The sequence below is a fragment of the Micromonas commoda genome, chromosome 8 (assembly GCF_000090985.2).
Source record: "Micromonas commoda chromosome 8, complete sequence".
Classification (NCBI taxonomy): Eukaryota; Viridiplantae; Chlorophyta; class Mamiellophyceae; order Mamiellales; family Mamiellaceae; genus Micromonas; species Micromonas commoda.
The window spans coordinates 1,227,471-1,247,927 of NC_013045.1; the positions used below are offsets into that span (position 1 = coordinate 1,227,471).

Consider the following 20,457-nt stretch of genomic DNA (forward strand, 5'->3'; position numbering starts at 1 on the left):
GCAGGTACCCGGAAGCGAACGCCTGGGGATGGAGAATCGAGGGAGGGTAGGGTCAGGGAAAGGTCGGGGGGAGGAGGAATTATCGCCGGACGGAGAGAGCACATCTTTCTTCTCGGATGGGGGGCGACGCAGGGACGGGGTCGCACCTGCTCGAAGTTGCCCAGCGGCTGGGTTATGCCCACATCATCGCGCAGCCAACGACGTAAGAGGTCTGACATGGTCGCGGGGACGTCCTAGACCGCCGATCCCCGTCGACGCGCGCTCGCCCGCGCGGTCTCCTCTGCCGCCCAGGAAGCCGACCCGCATTGGGGTACCGCGGTTGACAGGATTGCCTAATTTGGAGACCCGCTTTTGACTGGCCCGCTGGGCGTACCCGTTGGTTCTGGGCCTCCGGGTTCTGGGCCTCCGCGGTCAGTGTGAACCAGCGCATCGAACATGGAGGCTACCGCCAACCCATCCATGACGGCGACGGCGTCCTTCTTGGGCGATACCATGCCCAACGTCCGTGCGGTGAGTGCGCCATGCCCGCCGCGCGAACCCGAACCCTTCGTCAGTCAAATTGGTTCCCCCGAGGAAGAATCGCGCACGAATTGTGAATTGGACCGATCGCTTCCCGCCCTCCTCTCTCCCGCTGACGATGACTCCTCCCGCTCCCTCCATCCGCAGGCCGGCACCGTGTCCGTGTTAGACCCCGTCGGAGCCAAGGCCGCGTTCGGCGGCGTCGAGACCGAACCCAGGCCCACCACCCCGGACGAGATCAAGAAGTTTCGACGGAGCACCCTGCACGAGCCCGGACGGAGGGTGGTGCACCCCGGAATGGCGGGCGATACCATCCCGACGATGACCTTCGGCGTCAAGTCCGTGCTGGGCGAGCCCGCCGCGGACGTGATGGCCACCTACCCGCGGAGCGAGCTGGACCAGTGGAGGCTGGAGCGCACCGAGGATGTCTACGCGTCCACCAGGAGGGAGCCGCTCGGCAAATCCTTCGTCCGGGGGCACCACATCCCGGACAAGTTCAACCGAACCGGCTTCGGACAGCCCGGGTCCGTGGCGCCCACGTCCTCCATCGTCAAGGACCTGGTGTTCCCACACGAAGGGCTTCATGGCGACGAGGAGGGCGGCGAAGCGCACAGGATGTACGTCAAGTCCCACGGCAATTACGCGCCGGGGGAACAGAGGAACCGAGGCTACGCCGAATCGTTCGACAGGACGGCCACCTTCGGAGGCAAGGAGAACGACGTGGTGCTGGAGGGCGTCGCGAAGGCGCTCAACCCGCTGAAGGACGAGACCCAAAAGACCTTCTCCGCCACCATCGTGAACAAGGCGGCGGAGGATTTCAAGGCGACGGCGGGGGACGAGCTCGGTAGGGTTCGGCGACTGGGCGCGGGTGAGAGGAACGTCCCGGATGGGTTCACCTACGGAGCCCCCTCGCGCAGGCGGGACGCGCCCCCCGAGCCCGACGCCGGCACGCTCATCAAGGGCGACTACACCGAGGAGGAGCAGGCGCCCGATCCCACCATCGGCAAGAGCATGAGGTTCCAGGGGTACAAGTTTGACCCGACGCCTGTAGCGAGCCCCGACCGAGTGTTCGGCGTCCCGTGCATCCGCGCCGACCTCGGCCCCAAGGACCCGCAGACCAAGGGACTGGCGGACATGGTCAACTACGGGAACGACCCGGGCGCGGGGGTGCTGGTGAACCCCGGGTACGGCGCGGACAGGGGGGTGGTGGAGACGGACTTGCAGGGTTTGCTGACGAAGGAGGAGCTCCGCGAATTTTACGAGGAGACGGGTATCGCCCTGCGAGACGGGGAGTTTGAGACGGCGTTCAACGCGGCGGTGGCCATCGACGGGGACGGCGGGGACGGAGTGCTCCACCCCGCGAGGTGCAGCATCGCCACCTTCCAGAAGTACCGCATGCGGGTGATGCGCGGGATAGCCCTGGGCGGCCGTTAGTCGCTTGTATAGTCCATATTAAAAAATCGACAAAAGCCGACGGCTGACGTTCACCGCGAGCTACCATTCGAGCTACCGTTAAAGTTGGGTCTCGTTTCGTTCAGTCCGCCCCCGCGGCGTATCCGTCGTCCTCCTCGACCGTCTCGTGCCCGTCGGGAGGCGCCGGGGGCCACTCCGGCGTCGCCCCTCCTCCCAAACCCCACTCGCTCGACCCTTCAGCCACGGCGCCCGCCGCGACTCCCAACGCTTTCCCCAGCGCGCCGCCACCCGTCCACCCCCTCGCGGCCCTCAGCGTCGCCGCCACCGTCGCCACCTCCTCCCGGTCCCTCCCTCTCCACGTGATGAGACCGTCGAGCAACGACGCGAGCGTTACGTCGTCCCAATCGCTCAGGCCAGTCACCAGCCCGCACGCATCCTGCACGTCCCAAACCGCGAGCTCGTCCAAAATTTCCAAAACGTCCGACACTCGCCATCCGTGTTCGCCCACGAGCGCCTCGCACATCGGCGCCACCAAACCGTGCGCGTCCCACCGCACCTCGTCCGCGTCCGGCCACTCGTTCGTCGCCGGCCCCGCGGCGGACGCGACGCGCATCGCCGTGAGAGTCTCTGCCGTCTTTGGCGCGCTCCATCCCACGTGCGGCGACCGGAGCGTCGCCGCCGCGGCAGCCGCGGAGTCGGGGTCGGCGCCCTCCCAGCCGAGAACCTCGGCGGCGAGCCGCGCGGCGGGCTCCACGTCCCACGCGAAGTTCCCGTGGAGTTCGGCGGCGAGGAGCGCGACGTTTCTCGCGTCCCAGCCGCCTCCCCGGGGTTTGCCGCGGCGACCGGAGCCGGCGAGCGCCTCGGGGCCCAGCCTCGGGGCGAGGGAACGTCCACGCGCGTCCGTCGCGAGGCCCGTGAGGAGCCCTCCTTCGCCGCCCCCGTCCTCCTCGTCCTCAAAGGCGCCCGCGCCGGTTCCCTCCTCGTCCTCAAGCCAGGCATCCCCTCCGTCCTCGTCCAGAACGTGTCGCAACGCGCCCGCGATGGCTCCGACGGACCACGCGCCCGTCCCCGACTCCGCGGCGTGGTCATCGTCGACGCTGGGAAACGTCCGATGAGGATGCGCCCACCTCTGGTCTTCGGCGAACCGCCCCATGGCACCGCCGCCGTCCTCTGTCTCCACGCCCGCGCGTCCGCCCGCGGCGAGCGCCGCGGCGAGGAGCGCGCTTCCCTTCACCGCGCTCATGCCCACCAGTCCGTCGTCACACCAGTGCGGCGCGGGGAGCACGGCGGGGAGGAGAGAGGACGCCTCGTCGACGGACCATCCGAGGCCGCATCCCGGACCGGGCCTCCGCGGTCGCGCGAGCTCCAGCACCACCTCCGCGGCCTCCTCCACGCGGTCCATGGAGGTGAGCGGGGAGCTATCGCCGCTGGTGCACGCGTGGATGCACCAGAGTAGGTCCCCGACGTTCGCGTGTTCCCACTCGTGCGTGCGAACGAGACTGTGCGCGAGCGTCGCCTGATCCTTCGGTTCGATGATGTCGCCGCCGAGACGCGCGCGGGAACCGCGGTGCGATCCCGCGAGCGCGCAAAGGAGCGCCGCGAGCGACTCGGGGTCCCACCAACCCCCGTCGTCGCCGCTCTCGTCCTCTCCGCCGTCCTCGTTCCAGGCGTCGTCGGCGCTCGGGCCCGCGTCCCGCGCGTCCGCCGCCGCCGCCGCCCGCAGTTTGCGCACCACCGCATCCGCCAGACGGGCCAACGAGACGGGGTCCCAAGCTTCGCCGTTGGGGTTGGCGAGGCCCGCGGCGGCGCCGACGTCCTCCCCGGGCACGCCGTCCCGTAGCAGGGACGCGGCCGCGGACGCCTTGATGTCCAGCGGAGCCGATGCCGCGTCCGCCATGGCGCCTCAAACTCTGAAGCTTCCGATGGGAACTTTGCCAAACAGAACGAAAAATGATGCGCTCATTAACGAAAGATACGGCGGGTGCTCATCGCTCCGCCACGACGAGCGTCTCTAACCCCTCGCGAGCCTTCGCTTCCCCCTCAACATTCGCCCTCCGCGCAGCCTCCTTCGCGGCCCTCTCCCTCTTCCTGGACCTGTAACGGACGCTCTTCACCCCGGGGTCGGAGAACGATTTGATCTGTCGCTCGATCATCTCGTCGAAACACGCCTCCACCGCGCGAGCCGCCCTCTCACCCGCCGCACCCGGCGACTCGAACCCGTCGTCGTCGCCCGCGGGCTCAGCCTCACGCAGCGCCGCCGCGATGCACTCCGCCGTGGACAGGAAGCCCGGCCGCGGCTGCTTTCGAATGCGATACGCGCTCTCCCGCCGTTGGTTGCCGGAGGAGAGATGGGAATCGTTCCCGGCGTTTTCGTCGCGATCCTCCCCTTTGGAATCCCCTTTGGAATCCTCCCCGGCCGCGGGTCCGTCGTTCAGCACGGACTCTCCGTACTGCACCCTGGACGTGTTCTCCCCGAGCACGTACGCCGGCAGCTCCCGGACCCACGGGATCCTGTTGTACATCCGCTTGGCTCGGTGCCACGTGGTGTCGATGACCACCAGGTGCTTGGGAGGAGCTCCGCCGGCGTCCGATGACCGCTCGCCGTCCCCGGGGACGTCGGCTCCTTCTTCGTTCGACGTCGCACGGCGCAGCGTCGCGGCGTCGGGTGCGGGCCACAGCACGCCGACGTCTTTGTTCGGAAGGTGTTTAGGCCTCGGGACCACCTCGGGCACCGAGGTGTCGAACCAAACGCTGGTGCAGTCCTCGAGCGCCAATTCGGCGACGATGGCGCTGCCGAAGGGCCTCTTCAGCGCCTCTATCCTGTCTTGCAGCACGGTGATGCCTAGTTTGTTGTCGATCGGCGAGTCCCCGACGATGGAGCGAACGACGCCGCACACGCACAGCCTCTGGACCCTCCTGCACCGCCAGCACATCTCCCTTCCCTTTGGCGCGTCGGAGTCCTCCGCATCGTCGGCGTCGTCGCCGCTCGAAGCACGCGGCGCGTCTGGAAAAGGCGTCTCGAACCCCTCATTCGCGTCGTTCGGTCGCGATGCGCCGTCTCCGGTCATCCCCGCGGATCCCGAGGCTGAGGTCGCGACGGTCAGCGACGACGACGCACGTCCGCCGCTCGCTCCCACCACGACCGTTCTGTCCGCCGCCGCGAGAACAGCCGAGCTCCTCGACGCCATACGCTCCCTCCACGCCTTGGCATGGTCCTTGGACATGCCTCGCGCGCTCCTGCCCGGAGACGCGCTGGTCGATACCCCAACAGCCGCGCTCGCCATCTGGCTGGGCGCTTCCCCACATGTTCACTCTCATAGAAAACGCGACTTCTTTTTGGATAAAATCCGCCGTTGAGCGAGATTCAGGGTTCACTTGACAGGTGTCGCGCGCCACACGCCCACGCGACCGGACACTCTTCGCCTTCACATCGAGAGCGTCTTTGAACATGTCCCAGGCGACTACGAGACCGTTGGCCGAGCTCGATATCGACGATCCGGATCTCACCGATGAGGAGCTGGACGCCCTCCTGACGAAGCTTGCTGAAGAAGAGGCGGCGGAGCGCCTAGGGGCTGACGACGAGGACGACGAGGACGACGATTCCTCCAAGTCTGCGAGCATGGGCACGCTCATCGCGGCCGTCGTCGGTACCGTGTTGCTTGCGGCCTCCACTTTCATCGTCAGGAAGCTGAGGAGGAAGAAGGCGCCGCCACCGGCGAACGTGCCCTCGGATGAGCCCACAATCCTCCAGGCCCCGGGCACCAGCAACAACGTGGTGCGCAGGAAGAAGCCGGTGAAGAAGAAGGTGGTGAAGAAGAAGACCGCGGATAAGAAGGCGTGCGCCCACTGCGGCGCCACCGAGGCCAAGACCGCTTCCGGCAAGCTCCTCCGCTGCGGCCGGTGCAAGGCGGTCTCCTTCTGCAGCGCCGATTGCCAAAAGGCCCACTGGCCGACCCACAAGTCCGAGTGCAAGCCCGCGGAGGCACCCGCTCCCGCCGCCCCGGCCGCCGCCCCGGCCGCCGCGACCGCCCCGGCCCTCAACGCGGCTGCGCCGGCCTTCGTTCCCCCCGGATCATCCACCCCGGCAGCCCCGGCAGCCCCCGCGGCGGATGGCAATCCCGCGAATGCGCCTGGCGCGGATGAGCCCCCGTCCGCGGCGGCTGATCCCGACGCGGACGACGCCGCCCGCAGGGCTGCGCTGCAGGAGAGGATCAACAACGACCGCGAGAACATGCGCAAGCTGCAGCAGCTTCGCATCTACCTGCAGGCTGCGTCCCAGATGTTCTGGCGGGGCGAGTATCGCAGGGCGGTTGAGGTACTCCAGCAGGTTGCGGAAAAGTGCCACGGCATCCCGAGCGGCGAGATGATGGAGTGCGAGGCTCTCCGCCTGTGCGGCCACTGCCTGATCCGCCTGAAGCAGTTCGACGCCGCGGACAGGTGCCTCGACATGTGCATGGACGTCGCCAAGACGGTCGAGATGCCCGCGCTCATCGCCAACGTGCACATCGCGCAGGGGCAGCTCGCGTCCCAGCGGGAGCCCCCCGATTACCCCGAGGCGCTCAAACACCACGAGGCGGCGAGGGTCATCGCCAGGGAGTGCGAGGATATCTCCGCCGAGGCTGCGGCGTGTCTCAACTGCGCCAACACGATGGGTAAGATGGGCGACAAGGAGCGCGGCATGGAGCTCCAGTACGAGGCCCTGGGGCTGAGGCGCAAGCAGGTGGCGGACGCGCAGCTCGAGATTGCAGAGGCGAAGAAGATCCTGGACGAGAACCCCCCGGCGTCGACGGACGTACCCGAGGGGGCTACCACCCAGGAGCAGGCCGCCGCCGCCGCCGCGGACCCGACGCAGGTCAAGCGCAGGCGCGCCATGATGGACCTGGCCAACTCCAAGAGGTCGCTCCAGGAGGCTAGGCGCGCGGAGGCGGCGGCGCTCGCCAACGTCGCCACCGCCGTCGCCGGGGCGGATGGGGACAAGGCGTCGCGAGCGACGGACGCCGCGGCGCTGTACGAACAGTCGATCGAGATTTTGCGATCCGAGGACTCGTTCACGGACAAGCAGCTGGAGCTCGCGGTGGTCCTGAACCTCGCCAACGTGTACGATAACCACGTCCCGAACGGCCACGGCACGGGCGTCGAGTACCGGAGGGAGCTCGACGAGATGGTTCGTAAAAACGTGCAAGGCAAGGAGGGCCTCCCTGACGTTTGCGGCGTGTGCGAGGAACGGACGAACCCGCTCGACATGGTGAGGACGAGCGAGAGGGGCGTGGATGAGGACGCGGACGATATGACGGCGCTCACCGTCCTCGACTGCATGCACTGCCACCACTCCAAGTGCTGGACCGCGCGCAAGGAAACCGGCAAGGGGTGCCCGGACTGCCACAGGGACGAGCCCGACGGGAACGCGTTCGTGTGAGGTAAGAGGCGACGGTGAAACGCACTAGATCGCTACTAAAAGTCAAACGCACACGAACGAAATATGATCGATCGCGCACCTCCCTCCCGTCTCACCACCACCGCTCCAGGCGCACGCTTCGCTTCGGCAGACCCAGCTTCAACAGCGTCTTCTCCATGGCGTCCGACATCTTCGGCGGACCGCACAGAAACGCGACCACGTCCGTCCCGGACCTACCCTCGCTCACCGCCGCGGCGCGCAGCCGGTCGATCGCCCTCCCGAGTGCCTTCTTATCGATTCGTCCGTCGCGAGTGATCGCGCCCTGGCCGCACGTGTCGGAATCGTCCCACTGTTCCGCCTCCTCCGCCTGGTGTTTTGGTTTTTTGGTTTTTTGGTTTTTTGCGGGTGACGCCGGCGTGGACGACGCGTTGGGGACGACGGTTAAACTCGCCACCGCCAGGTCGACGAGCTCCGGCTTGGTCATCATGTCCAGGCCGAGGTCCATGCCCACCGATTGAAGGTGCGCGTGGAGCTCCGCGGTGGTCATGGCCTCGAACTGCGCCTTGGCGGCGACGGTGTCTCGGCCCGCGGCGGTTCGGTGAAAGACGCACTCGAACGCGCCGTCGCTTCTCAGCGCCATATCCCGCACCCTGCCGCTCAGGGCGTGCTCGGTCTTCTCGCTGTACAGCAACACCGCCCGAAGGTGCCTTCTGCGACGTCCGCCGCGTCCGTTCGCGTCCGACCCGTCCTCGCCCCGCGCCCCCCCGGCTGTGGTGAGCGAACTCGAACTCCGCTCCAGCATCGTCTCGAGCATGGCGCACAGCGGGCTGATGCCTATGCCGCCCGCGACCATGAGCAGCGGGGCGTCCCCGTCCTCGTGCGACATAAAAAACTCGCCCCCGACGCGCACCCGTACCTCGTCTCCGGGCTTGGCTCCGTCGTGGATCCAGTGCGACGTCCCTTGGGTGCGGGACTGCTTGCACGCCACGTCGAAGGTTCCGTCGCGAGCGAGCTGCCCGGGGGACGACGCGATCGAGTACCCCCCCGGCTTGTCCACGCCCGGGGCGTAGAAATCGACCCACTGTCCGGGTCTGAACGCGAACTCGCCGCCCTCTACGCTCTTCGTCGGCACGCGCAGTCGAAGCAGCTTCACCGCCGACGTCTCCTGCACCACACTCGCGACGGTGGCGACGATCGTGCCGTCACCGCCGTTCCCGTTCGTCGCTTTCCCCTCCAGCGTTATTACGGAACCGTCGATTCCCTTCGCGGGGCGCGGCGCGGGGCCCGGACCTTTCGCGGGGACGCTCGAGCCGCACCCCATGAGACTTCAGCGACCTCGGGAGCGAAGCCCCTGGTCGATACGAGCCGACAAGCGCCGTGCAAACTGCGGAGAAGGCGGAGGGGGTCACCGCGTGAAACTAAAACGTCAACTCCGAGGCAGAGGCGAGGTTGACAGTTGACCTCGCTGGTGAGAGCCCCGGCCGCCCCAAATCCGGAAAATCCTTTCAAACCACGCCATTCCCCCGGCGCGCTCAGAACGCAGGTGCGCGTCGCGTGACTCGATCCGATCGAGCGACATGGGGAAGAGCGACGGCTACGATAAGAAAGCGCCCTGGTGAGCGCCCTCGACCCTCCCTCGCGCGCGCCCGGGGTCGCCTCGTGATTCGATTATCCGTTTGCCGCGTGCACTTTGATTCACGCCTCGCGCCCCACTCTCGCGACTGACCCGTCGCCTCCTTCGCCCCCTCAACGATGCTCAGCCCGCTCGGCACCGGCACCAAGTTGGTGCGGGTCGGCGGCCAGCTCGTGTGCGTGGCGCACAAGCACGAGCCCACCGGGTACAAGGCTCCCGGAGCGTACGGCAGCAAGGTTGTGTTCGACGGGGAGAGCACGTCCAAGGCTGCGCTCGCTTCGGTGCGAACGATTGGGCCCAAGACGACGAAGAAGAAGCTCGAACCCTACCACCCGCTCGCCGCCAGGAACCGGCCGAAGCATCAGACGGAGAACATCGCGTCATCCAGGTTCGGGGTGCCGAAGGGGTTCACGGAGACGTACAGGAACAGCAGCCAAATCAACCTCGGAGACGGTCACCCGGATTCGAGCAAGCCGTGGAGGACGACGAACCAGATTTACACGAACCGCACGCTCATGACGGGGAAGGTTGGCATCGAGACCAACGAGGGAATCTTCGCCGAGTGCGCGGCGCTGACCCACAGCAAGTTTCGCAACTGAGAGGGAGGGGAAGAGGCGACGGGACTAGACGCCGCATTGTGCTAATAAGTAGCACCACTGTAAAGTATCAGATTCTAACACCCAAACCAACACTCCATCACGCGCGAGCCGAAGCATGACCTCGGTATTGGATGTCCGGGTGCTCGCGTCGAGAGCCCCACGCGCTCGTACCTCGACGCCACGACGTCCTTGGCGAGGTGCGACCCTGACGCGGCGCGCCTCAACCACCGAGGCGAGCGCGACGCTCGGGACGCGATACACGTACCTCGGTGGGAACTCCTGGTTCGCTCGGATGGGCGTTTCGGGGGTCAAGGTCCTCTGCGACCCTTGGCTCGTGGGAGATCTGACGTTTTGGGACCTGCCCGCGTTGTACACGGGTCGCAAAGCGTCGCTGGAGGGATCGAACGACTGGATGAGGGTCGCCGAGACCGCCGATGTCATCTTGTTATCGCAATCTTGGGAGGACCACTGTCACAAGCCGACCCTGCGCGAGCTGCCAAAGGATATTCCAGTGGTGGGATCACCGGCAGCCGTCGAGGTGGCGAAAGAATTGGGCTTCTCTAACGCCACGCCCCTGAAAGCGAACTCTCAGGTGAGGGTCAGGCCCCGGGGCGACACCGACGAGGCCAGAGAAGGGGCTCTATCCATCGTAGCCGTAGCTGGGGCCCTCGTGGGGCCGCCTTGGTCGACTCGGGAGGCTGGATTCATCCTCGCCGATGGATCCGAGGGCGCACGGGTATACTACGAGCCGCACTGCTCGTACGTCCCCGAGTCCGTCAAGGCGGGTTTGAGGGCGGTGGGTGGCAGGGTGGACTGCGTCGTCACGCCGGTGCGAAGCGTGAACGTCGTCGGCTTCCCGCTGGTCAGCGGAGGGAGCGAAGCCGCGGATCTTTTAGAGTGTTTGAATCGACCGGGGCTGGTGATACCGCTGCGAAACGGCGAGTTGAAGCAGGACGGAGTGAGCGCTGGGCTGCTCGGGACGGATGGGACCACGGGGGAGGGGTTCGCGGCGCTCTGCGACGAGCGTTTCGGCGCGGGCAAGGTGGAAGTGAGGATGCCCACGCCGGGAGTCGCGATCGACTTTTAGCTTGAGGAGTAAACGTGTTCTCTGACTTTTAGTGTGAGGAGTAAACGTGTTCTCTTCAAAAGCTATAATCCTACGCGGCGAGGAGTACGGGCGGGCTCGCGGCGGCGCTGCTCCGAGGTTGGGGGCCTGGAGAACTTTGGCTTTCCGTCTCCGTCGTCTCCCGACGCAGCCGCCGATCCGGAGGGCACGACGGGCGTAGCCGGAACGCTTCGTCGACCCGGCGTGACAATCTGTGCCCTCTGCGTCGCCGCCCTCTGAGCCTCCTTCTCCCGCTGCAACCTCGCCGCCTCGTCTTTCTGCGCCTGTTTATCTTCCATCTCCTTCTTCATCTTCTCCTTCTCCTCCCTCTGCCTCGCCTTGCTCTGCGCGAGGGACGAGTGGGACTCCTTTATGCTGAAAAACATCGGACCCGCCTCCGCCAGCCAGTGCGGCTCAACCGCCGAGACGCACTGCATGTACTCCTTGCTGGTCATCACCAGCTCGTGGTATATGACGTAGTCGGGGGTGTACCCGAGGCCGTACAGCGACGACGACGGGTGCAGGTGACAGGGCATGCCGTTGCGGCAGTTGACGTACTCGCCGACACCCTTCAGCCTCGCCGCCTGATGGAAATAGGCGGAACAGAGCGCACGACGGCAGAGGTCCCAGTCGCCTCCCGCGCTGATGAGTTGGATCTTCTGCGTTTTCATGATATCGAGTAGCTGCGCGCGCACCTCGCGGCCCTTCTTGAGTCCCTTGCCCTGAATGTAGTGGCGGTTGCACCAGTCGGTGCGGTACCCGTTATTCTTCCACTGCTGGTAGACGTTGAGCAGGGTGAGGTGGTCGCTCTCTGGCACGAAGAACTTCTCTCTCGCTGCGTCAGATTCCTCCTCCCTGTCCTTGGGCCTAAACCAGATGGGGGGCACGGACAACATCGCGATGACGGTGAGGATCTCGTTCGAACACTTGAGCTCCTCAGCCTTGAGCAGCATCTGCGCCAGCGGCGGGTCCACGGGAAACTCCACCATCTTGGCACCCATCCGCGTCAAGCCGCCGGTGTTATCCAGCGCGCCCAGGATCCACAGCTGGTACATGCTGTTCAGGATGTTATCCTGCGGGGGTGGGTCCATAAAGTCAAAGTCCAGGAGGTTCTCCACGTTGAGGGACTTGAGAAGCAGCACCACGTTCCCGAGGTTAGTGCGCTGAATCTCTGGCACCGTCATGGCGAGCATCTCGTGCTTGAACGCCATCTCCGTGTACAACCTGTAGCACGTGCCCGGTCCGGTACGACCCGCGCGACCCTTGCGCTGGTTAACCGCAGCCTGGGAGCAAGGGAAAATCTGCAGCGCGTTCATGCCCATCCTGGGGTTATAGACGCTCAGCTTGCAATAGCCCGTGTCCACGACGTACATGACGCCGTCCAGCGTGAGCGAAGTTTCGGCAATGTTGGTGGACACCACGCACTTCCGAATACCTCCCGGAGCCTCCTGGAAGATCTTCGCCTGCAGATCCGACGGCAACTGCGAGTAGATGGGTAAGACGGAGAGGGGAGGGCACGTTCCAACCTTGGTCAGCTGCTCCAGCCTCTCCTCGAGCGCATACGCCACAGTCTCAATTTCCTCCTGGCCGGTCATGAAGATGAGGATATCACCGGGGGGGTACGCGATGTGGATGGCGAGCGCCTGTTTCACCGCGCCCTCCACGTAGTCCTCCACCGGGGTCTTGCTGTACAGTGTCTCCACCGGGAAGGTCCTGCCCGGGATGTTGAATATGGGCACCGACCCGAAAAAGTTGGAGAACTTTTCAGAGTTGAGGGTGGCAGAGGTGACGATGAGCCGGAAATCGCGGCGGCGCGCGACAACCTTCTTGAGGATGCCAAAGAGCACGTCCGTGTGCAGCGAGCGCTCGTGAGCTTCGTCCATGATGATGCAGCTGTACGTGTCCAGGTCGCTCTCCCTCAGCGTCTCCCTCAGCAGCACACCGTCGGTCATGTACTTGATGATGGTGTCCGGTCCCGTGCAGTCCTCAAAACGAATGGCATAGCCAACCTTGGAGCCGAGCTCGCACCCCATCTCCTCAGACACGCGCTTCGCGACGGACATCGCCGCCACGCGCCTAGGCTGCGTGCAACCGATCATGCCGAACGTGGAGTATCCCTCCTCGTGCATGTACTGGGTCATCTGCGTGGTCTTTCCGGAGCCAGTCTCGCCCACCACGACCACGATGTTGTTCTCTCGGATGACGTGCATGAGGTCCTCGCGGCAGCCGTACACGGGCAGAAACTCCCTCTGCTCCTTCATGGTCTTCTCCTTGGCAAACTCCGATCGAGCCACCGTCTTATCCTTCATGTGGTCGCCAAACTTGGCACCCTTCCTGAAGTCGAGCTCGCCGTCCTCGTTGAGCGGCTCGTCGTCCGCGTCGCGCTCGCCGTAGTGGTCGCCCGCCTGCTTGCGCTGCGCCTCGGCGGCGGCGGCTGCTTCGTCATCCTCCTTCTTGGTCGTGCCCGTCACGTTGCCCATCTTGGACCCCTTCATCTCCCAGAACCTGTCCCTGCTCTTGTTCTCATCCCTCTTGGTCCGCACCTCCTTCATGAGGTTGGATCCCTTGCGCGCGATCATGGCCATGTCGCTGGTGGCGTCCTTGACCGGCAGGACCATCTCCGCCTTCTTGGTGCTCAGCCAAGCCTTACCCTCTAGGAACGGGGGCTTCATGTCGTGCACCAGCAGCATCACCCGGTTCTCCTCCTCCGTCTCAAAGTCCAGGTCCACCTCCTTTCGAACAACCACGCCGGAGTTGAGCATCCTGTTCTCCTCCCACGCGTTGTGATCGGCGTGGATGCCGGCCATCTTCTTCGACTGCGCCAAAGTCATCGGCCGCCCGTCGCGCCGCGTGAGCCGCTTCTGATACGCCTCCTCCTTCTGCTTAACCTTTTGATCGTCGTCCGCGCCGATGAAAGGGTTGAACGCGTCGCCGTGCCCGCCACCTCCCTCGTCGTCGTCGTACCACGCGCGGTCGAGGTCCTTCTCGGCGGCGTTGGACGCACCCCCCCCTGCGGGCATGGGCCGAAACCCGCCGCCGTCGTCGTCGTCAACGATGTGTTCGCCGTACGTCTCAACAGCCGTCTTTTGCGCGGGTTTGTTCATCCACTCGTTCGCGGCGTAGCTCGGGGTACCGAGCGGGGTGCCCTCGATCTCGAACGTGGCCCTGTGCGAAGACGAACCGCCGTGAGATGCCCTGGACGATCCCGGCGTCGGGGCGCTGTTCCTCGCCGACGCGGGTTGCGGCGCGGAGAAATCCCACGAGCCGCCGCTGGTGAACCGGTCCGTCGCGCGATCGGTCCACGGCGACGCGGACGCCGTCGCCGTCGCCCCCGCCCCCGCCGGGGTCTCCTCCCACTCCCCGTCGTCACCACCCCCGTCGCCGTTTCCCCCTCTCTTGCGACGCGCCAGGATAGCCTCCATCCCGGCGCGATCCCTGCCCGGCGTCCGGTCGGATGCGCCCCCCCTCGCGGTGCCGCCGCCGCCGCCGCCGCCGCCGCCGCCGAAGCCCTGGCCCCAGTCCGCGTTGCCGTACGACCCGCCACCCCGCGCGCCCCGCCCCGTGCGATCCCGCGAGTCGTCGCGTCGACCCCGCGCGGACGATCCGCCCGCGTCCCCGTCTCGAGACGAGCCCCGGCGTCGATGATCGCCGTCCCGGGCCCCTCGACGATCGCTGTCCCTCGACCTGTCCCGGCCTCGATCCTGGCTCCTGGCGGTGACCCCGCGGTTTCTGTCCTTCCTGCGCTCGTCGATCTCGCGGCGCGCCTCCTCGTTCAGCCCGCCCGGGTGGCTCGGGGTCTCGACGCGGTGGCCGCGGAACTGGCGCTTGGACGGATTATTGCCGAGGGTGCCGCCCCTCGCGGTGGTGGACTGCTGACCCATCGGCTTGTCGTCGTCGTCGTTCCCGCCGCCGCCGCCGAGCTCGTCGTCCTCCATCATGGACGTGCGCTTCCTCGCCGCGGATTCCTTCGCCTGGTTCGCCGCGCGCTTCTCCCGCGCGAGCCGGTCCAGGCCCAGCAGCGAGCCACCGCCGGGAGGCCTCGGCGCCGGGGCGGCGAAGACATGCTTCTCCTTGTTCGCGTCCTCGGTGCCGTCGGCGGTGGCGGGCTTGCCCTCGTCGGAGGACATCTGGGAGCGACGCCTGGAAGTCCTCCCCTCTCTCCTTTCCCTCGGTCCCTCGAAGCTCGGCTCGGCCGAGCAGAGAGATCTGCGCTTTTAGGTCAGCCCGGTGATGAAGCCCAACTGCCCAAACTGCCAAATGCAAGCCAGCCGGGGAGAGGCCGAAATCTGCGGGACCGAATTTTATTGACGACGATAGACCATCGTTTCTTGAGTCAGTTGATGTCACGAATGCGGAATCCCACACTCCGCGACCGAAATCACGGCGCTGAGAAACGCTCCGTGACACGACCCGAGTCATCGCACGGCCGACGCACCCACACGACGCCACTGCAGCGCGCGCGTCGTTCCACGGCACACGCACACGCACGAGACGCAAACGTCACGTATCGTCGAATCGATATCGACGCACACGTGTTGGATACGCATCCGCGCGAACGACCGAACGAGCGTTCTCCGGTCCCCATCGTTGACCGCGGCACCGACGTCTCCGAGGCCGGCACATCTCCCGCTGCAGGCGCCGAACGATAGGCCAGTGAGCGCGCGCGAACATGTCAGGAGCCCCGGAGCGCGAGCTCCTGACCCGATTTGAGGTTCAGAAGTTCCTCGGCAAGGGTAGCTACGGCAGCGTGTGAGTATACCGCCAGCATTCGGCGTCTTCCGTCCGGCGTCGACCGGCGTTACGGAGGTTTTTCCCTCGCTTCGCCAGCACCGGAGGTTGTTACCGTGGACCCATCGGCGTTGGCGCGAGGGCATCCGACGTCAATGCGGGACTTTCCCCACGCGTTGGATGCGACGGATGCGATCACGATAACTCGATGAAGCACCTGAGCGCATCGATTCGAACCATCGCCGGTCGCTTCATCGCCGCGCGCGCATCCTCCGGGCAGCGTCGACCGGGCCTTAAGTTTTTTCCCCAGCCAGGTTCCCCCGCGGTTCCGCGGGCTAGATGGCGCCACCCGCGGGGTCTCCGAGCGCCTAAATCGACTCCACGTGCTGACTAACCTCACCCGTTCCTTTCCCATGCTTCAGGTATCGCGTCCGCCGTCTGAGCGACAACAAGATCTACGCGTTGAAGGAGACGAACGTGCGCAATCTCTCCCAGCAGGAGCGCCAGGATGCGGTCAACGAGATTCGCCTGCTCGCGTCGGTTCAGCAGAACACGGCCATCAGCGGCTTCCACGAGGCGTTCATCGACGGCAACCGCCTATGCATCGTCATGGAGTACGCACCCTTCGGTGATCTCTCCAGGGCGCTGCGCAAGCGCCAGGCTCAGCGCAAGCTTCTCCCCGAGGACCTCATCTGGTCCTACTTCATCCAGATTGCCAGGGGCCTCCAGGCGCTCCACTCGCAGAAGATCCTTCACCGCGACGTGAAGACGGCGAACGTGCTGCGCATGTCCGGCGAGGTTGTCAAGCTCGGGGACCTCGGCGTCGCGAAGCTGATGAAGAACAACATGACCAACACCCAGATTGGCACCCCTCACTACATGCCCCCGGAGGTTTGGAGGAACAGGCCGTACACCTTCAACTCGGACGTCTGGGCACTCGGATGCGTCCTGTTCGAGATGTGCACCTTCACCGTGCCCTTCGAGGCGAGGAGCATGGAGGAGCTCAGGTTCAAGGTTATGAAGGGAAAGATCCCCGCGCTGCCCCAGGTGTACAGCGGAGACATGCAGAAGATGGTCAAGTGGCTCATGATCCTCGAGCCCTCGCAGCGACCCAACATCGACGCGGTTCTCGACCACCCCAGCGTTCGCCGCCGCGCGCACCTCGCGCCCGAGCCCGAGCCCGCCGTGCCCCAGCCCACCAACGCCGTCGGAGGTGAGCCCAGCAGCGCGGTCACCCTCGGGACCATCAAGGTTCCCAAGAACCTTCGCATGCTCAAGAAGCGACTGCCGGCGCCCAACTACCCAGACCAGGCTCCGCCGCCGCCGCCCGCGCCCGTCGCGGCTGCCCCCGCGCAGATTCCCAGGCCGCCCGTCGTCGCCGCGCCCGAGCCCGCGCTCAAGCCCCATGATGACGACGCCCAGAGCGTGAGGAGCTCCGGGAGCTCGGGGTCTGGCGGCTCTGGCGGCTCCGGCGGCTCTGGCAGATCCGGTGGCTCTGGGGGATCTGAGGGATCGCGAGAAGACCGACCCGCCGTGGCGCACAACGACCGCGGGGGATACAACTACGGCCGACCCGTGGGCGTCAGCCGACCTAACGTCGGCGAGTACGCCAGGGGCGTGAAGGTCCCGGTGAGCAAGCAGCACGACGTCGCGGAACGGAAGCCCGCGGTGGCGAGGCCGTTCGCCGCGGCTGGACCCTCCGCCGCTGCCGCGAGGGGTATCAGGCCCGAGATGGAGGCGAGGGAGAGGCTGGAGCGGGGCGTGAAGGACCTGCAGAGCGTGAGGGAGGACGCCGCCGCGCGAGTTGAGCGGGCAAAGGCTGTGCTGGCGCGTGCGGGCCTCGTGCCCGCGGGTATCAAGGGACCCGGCGAGAAGGAGAACGTCGCCGCCGATCGACTCGGGGCGCTGAAGAACATGCGCGTCAATGGAGCTGGCGTGGATGCGGGGGACAAGGTTGGAGTCGCGGGGAGGCGCGTGGGGCTGAGCAACAGGGAAGAAGGCGCGAACAGGCGTGTTGGGCTTCCGCCGTCTCAGATGGGACAGGGTTACGGTGGGGTTTACGCGCAGAGGCCGCAGAGGCGGCCCGCGCCGTCGAGAAATTTTTATTTCTGAGCGCGGGTTGACGCGCTCTTTGGGAGGGGAACTGTCTTGATGTCTACCATAGGCAAAACATACCGTCTTAGACACAGAAGGGGTTGCGTTCGATGTGACCCTCGGTGTAAATTATCGTAGTTGAGATGGATCAACACCTTTGCTTTGTTTGTTTGAAACCCCGCTGCTAGTTACGAAGCCACCGCCAGGCGCTTGAGGTGCTCCATGAACACCTGCAGCGACACGTCATCGGTGAAGATGATGTCGCTGCTCCCTCCTCCCATCCCCGCGCTGTTGTAGGTCGCACTTGGGTTGAGCTTGGCGAGCAAGAACCGCGCCTGGCTCCCGTGCTGGTCGCAGTCCACCAGCCTCGGCACCGGGAACCTTCTCCCCAAAATCTCCTGAGCATCCGCCTTGGGCGCCTCGAGCAGCTGCTTGAACGCCTCGTGCTCAGGCTGCTCCTGGTAGTTGGCCTTGCGCCACTGCGCGATGGTTTGACCGTGGAAGATGACCACCGAGAAGTACGCATCCAGGACGAGGATCCGATCCGGTGCGATGGAGCACACGTCGAGCAGCACCGGCTCGGGGGGACCGTTGAACGAGTACGCCATCAACGTGGGCTGGATCATGACCAGGGAGTTGAGGACGTTCTCGCGCCACAGAATCATGCGGTAGTACGCGGTCTCGTCCGGGGAGTTGTTGAACACCTGGACAAACTGGGACCTGCGCAGGTTGAACATGAACTGGGGGTAGATGGAGAACTGGGGCATGAGCTGGAACGACGCTGGGTCATCCTTGCGGTAGTCACCGAACCTCTGGCACAGGCGGATGAGCGAACGATCAAGCCACCTGGTCGCCGCGGGGCAGTCGAACTCATCCTCCGTCTCCATCTTCCACGTGAGCTGCCTGGCGATGAGCGCCGCGCCAGCCTCCTGGTCGAAACCCGCCGCGATGTCGTTGACGTTGGCACCCTCCGTCCACCGCCTTGTGGTGGTTGTGACCCTCAGGCGCGTCTCCCCGCTCGGCACCGTGCACATGGTGACAAACTGCAGGAAGAACTGCTGCGACTGCTGCTGGGGCGCCGTTTGCGTTCCGTCCTTTCCGTCGCCCCTGTTTGCGGGCTCAAAGAACACCGCCAGGCTGGTGTCGTTGCTCAGCGAGCACAGCTTCCACGCGGTTGTTCCCCCGCTGCCCACGGGCACATCCGCGATGGCTCCAGGGAGGGTCTTCTTGTCCAGCGCCGCGCACGGCCCAACGCAACCCGCGGTCTTGACGTCGCGCGAGGTGATCACCTCGAAGACGCCCCCGCTGCTCACCCCGAGCGCATCCTCCCCTTCGGTGGTAAACATCCGCGCGAACGATGTCTTGAACACAGTATTGGCAAATGACTCTGCGAGCACCACCATCCCTCCGGTCTTCTCCGCGCACACCTTCATCTCCGCCAAACCCACTTGATCGAGCGAGCACGCGAACACGTCCAGACAGTGCCCGTTGGTGCACAGCTGTGTCGCCACCGTCTCGTAGTACTTGGTCGCTTTCGTCATGAACGGCGCCGCGCCCTTTGCGATGTCCTTGTGCGAGCGCATCGCCGTCTCGAGCTCCTTACCCACAACCTGGCCGCCGCCGTCCGTCGCGGGACCACCCACGAACAGCATCGCACGAGCGGGAGTGTTGGAGACGGACGAGGCGAGCAGCGTCGCGGCCACCGCCACCGCTGTTCCCGTGCACCTCGCCGGCCGGCAGTCGGGCAGGGCGCTGAAAGAATCCCTGGACAGCTCCTCGAGCACGGACGTGAGCTGAAACTCGCAGTCGGCGAGGGGCACCAGGAACTTGGACTGGTGGCCGGTGACCGCGGCACCGTTCGTCTGCTGCTGCCCGGGCCTCGGCCTCGCTCCGCCGGTCGATCGGAAGAGCTGATCCTGGATCTGCTGCGACGTGAACTCCTTGGACCCTCGGAACACGTACGATTTGGGGCACTCGTCGAAACCGAGCTCGTGGACGTGGACGTGCGTCCCGTACGTGATCAGACCCACGGACGCGTTCTCCGGCAGCAGCGATAGCGCCTGCGTCAGGGACTGCTTCAGCGCGCCGAGTTCCTCCTCGATGAGGCACACGTCCACCACGAACATGTACGCCGGCGGCGACGCCGCGGGCCTCTGGAGCTGGTACTCGATGGTGGTGTAGGTGGGGAACAGCTCGGCGGGGAGGTTGGTCTCGCTGATGGACGCGTAGTGCTGGGGAAAGTGGTTTCGCGTGTAGCAAAAGGGACAGATCCACAGCTTCGCGTTGAAGTCCACCCGCGCGTACGGGTTGAGGCACGCCGCGCAACCCTTGCACCGAACGGGATCGTAGGGCACGACGGGCATCTCGGGCAGAACCTTGCGCGGGGTGACCAGCGCGCCGAAGGGAACGACGCACTTCTGTGCCTCCATCCTGGAGTTGGGCCAGACGTTCCTGTCGTGGTAAAAGAGTGGGAGTTCAAGGGCGCGGAGGTCAGATCGTGGAAGCGGAATCGGGCAGTCGGGGCTGGCCCCAGAATTATTCCGCAACGGCACGCTTAATGCCGCGCGGCTCAGCGCGTCGACGTCGTCGAGACGCGTCGCGATCGGGTTCCAACGAGCTCACCATGATAAACGCACGCCGTCCACGGCCTCGAGGGCGCCCCAGTCTGGAGTCTGCATGCCTGCCGAGTGTTCCGCTGACGGAGGACAGGAGTCTAAGAGAGATTCGCCCGCGGCCTTGCTCGAGAACTGCTGATGAGACGCTCAGTCGAGGCGCTGGATTGAAGAGGCGCCAGGTAACCGACTTCACTCGCCCGTATGACTTTAGGTATGAGCGCGAGACTGAAGTGTTCGCACGCTCGCGGCGGGTCTAACCCTGCCGGTGCTCAGATCGCGCGACCTGGTGTGGTCGAGTAGCCGAGGTCACCATTCTCGCCATTTTCTCAGTTTTTTTTCCGGGGGCGATGGGTTTT

The 20,457-nt window shown here is 65.6% G+C and overlaps 10 protein-coding genes across 10 annotated transcripts; 5 read left to right on the forward strand and 5 right to left on the reverse strand.

Moving 5' to 3' along the window:
- Nucleotides 1-435: 435 nt before the first annotated feature.
- On the forward strand, nucleotides 436-1,953 carry MICPUN_60994 (predicted protein; the record flags this gene model as incomplete). Its single annotated transcript, XM_002508016.1, has 2 exons — nucleotides 436-501; nucleotides 667-1,953. The coding sequence occupies 2 exons, from the start codon at nucleotides 436-438 to the stop codon at nucleotides 1,951-1,953; spliced, it is 1,353 nt and encodes a 450-aa protein (XP_002508062.1).
- A 100-nt stretch (nucleotides 1,954-2,053) lies between these two features.
- Nucleotides 2,054-3,829, reverse strand: MICPUN_60995 (predicted protein; the record flags this gene model as incomplete). Its single annotated transcript, XM_002508298.1, has 1 exon — nucleotides 2,054-3,829. The coding sequence occupies one exon, from the start codon at nucleotides 3,827-3,829 to the stop codon at nucleotides 2,054-2,056; it is 1,776 nt and encodes a 591-aa protein (XP_002508344.1).
- Nucleotides 3,830-3,877: 48 nt separating this feature from the next.
- Nucleotides 3,878-5,184, reverse strand: MICPUN_108828 (predicted protein). The gene has a single exon (XM_002508299.1). The coding sequence runs from the start codon at nucleotides 5,154-5,156 to the stop codon at nucleotides 3,918-3,920; it is 1,239 nt and encodes a 412-aa protein (XP_002508345.1). The 5' UTR covers nucleotides 5,157-5,184; the 3' UTR covers nucleotides 3,878-3,917.
- A 196-nt stretch (nucleotides 5,185-5,380) lies between these two features.
- MICPUN_60997 (predicted protein) lies at nucleotides 5,381-7,348 on the forward strand (the record flags this gene model as incomplete). Its single annotated transcript, XM_002508017.1, has 1 exon — nucleotides 5,381-7,348. The coding sequence occupies one exon, from the start codon at nucleotides 5,381-5,383 to the stop codon at nucleotides 7,346-7,348; it is 1,968 nt and encodes a 655-aa protein (XP_002508063.1).
- Nucleotides 7,349-7,439: 91 nt separating this feature from the next.
- On the reverse strand, nucleotides 7,440-8,648 carry MICPUN_60998 (predicted protein; the record flags this gene model as incomplete). Its single annotated transcript, XM_002508300.1, has 1 exon — nucleotides 7,440-8,648. The coding sequence occupies one exon, from the start codon at nucleotides 8,646-8,648 to the stop codon at nucleotides 7,440-7,442; it is 1,209 nt and encodes a 402-aa protein (XP_002508346.1).
- Nucleotides 8,649-8,860: 212 nt separating this feature from the next.
- On the forward strand, nucleotides 8,861-9,645 carry MICPUN_53179 (predicted protein). Its single transcript, XM_002508018.1, has 2 exons — nucleotides 8,861-8,942; nucleotides 9,088-9,645. The coding sequence occupies exons 1-2, from the start codon at nucleotides 8,905-8,907 to the stop codon at nucleotides 9,557-9,559; spliced, it is 510 nt and encodes a 169-aa protein (XP_002508064.1). The 5' UTR covers nucleotides 8,861-8,904; the 3' UTR covers nucleotides 9,560-9,645.
- Nucleotides 9,646-9,659: 14 nt separating this feature from the next.
- MICPUN_108830 (predicted protein) lies at nucleotides 9,660-10,703 on the forward strand. The gene has a single exon (XM_002508019.1). The coding sequence runs from the start codon at nucleotides 9,675-9,677 to the stop codon at nucleotides 10,644-10,646; it is 972 nt and encodes a 323-aa protein (XP_002508065.1). The 5' UTR covers nucleotides 9,660-9,674; the 3' UTR covers nucleotides 10,647-10,703.
- On the reverse strand, nucleotides 10,673-14,791 carry MICPUN_61000 (DEAD/DEAH box helicase; the record flags this gene model as incomplete). Its single annotated transcript, XM_002508301.1, has 1 exon — nucleotides 10,673-14,791. One exon carries the CDS (start codon nucleotides 14,789-14,791, stop codon nucleotides 10,709-10,711), a length of 4,083 nt encoding a protein of 1,360 aa, XP_002508347.1. The 3' UTR covers nucleotides 10,673-10,708.
- Nucleotides 14,792-15,333: 542 nt separating this feature from the next.
- On the forward strand, nucleotides 15,334-17,636 carry MICPUN_105982 (predicted protein; the record flags this gene model as incomplete). The annotated part of the gene is made up of 2 exons (XM_002508020.1): nucleotides 15,334-15,413; nucleotides 15,815-17,636. The coding sequence occupies 2 exons, from the start codon at nucleotides 15,334-15,336 to the stop codon at nucleotides 17,502-17,504; spliced, it is 1,770 nt and encodes a 589-aa protein (XP_002508066.1). The 3' UTR covers nucleotides 17,505-17,636.
- MICPUN_61002 (predicted protein) lies at nucleotides 17,625-20,423 on the reverse strand (the record flags this gene model as incomplete). The annotated part of the gene is made up of 3 exons (XM_002508302.1): nucleotides 17,625-19,937; nucleotides 20,109-20,233; nucleotides 20,385-20,423. 3 exons carry the CDS (start codon nucleotides 20,421-20,423, stop codon nucleotides 17,675-17,677), a joined length of 2,427 nt encoding a protein of 808 aa, XP_002508348.1. The 3' UTR covers nucleotides 17,625-17,674.
- Nucleotides 20,424-20,457: the final 34 nt, after the last annotated feature.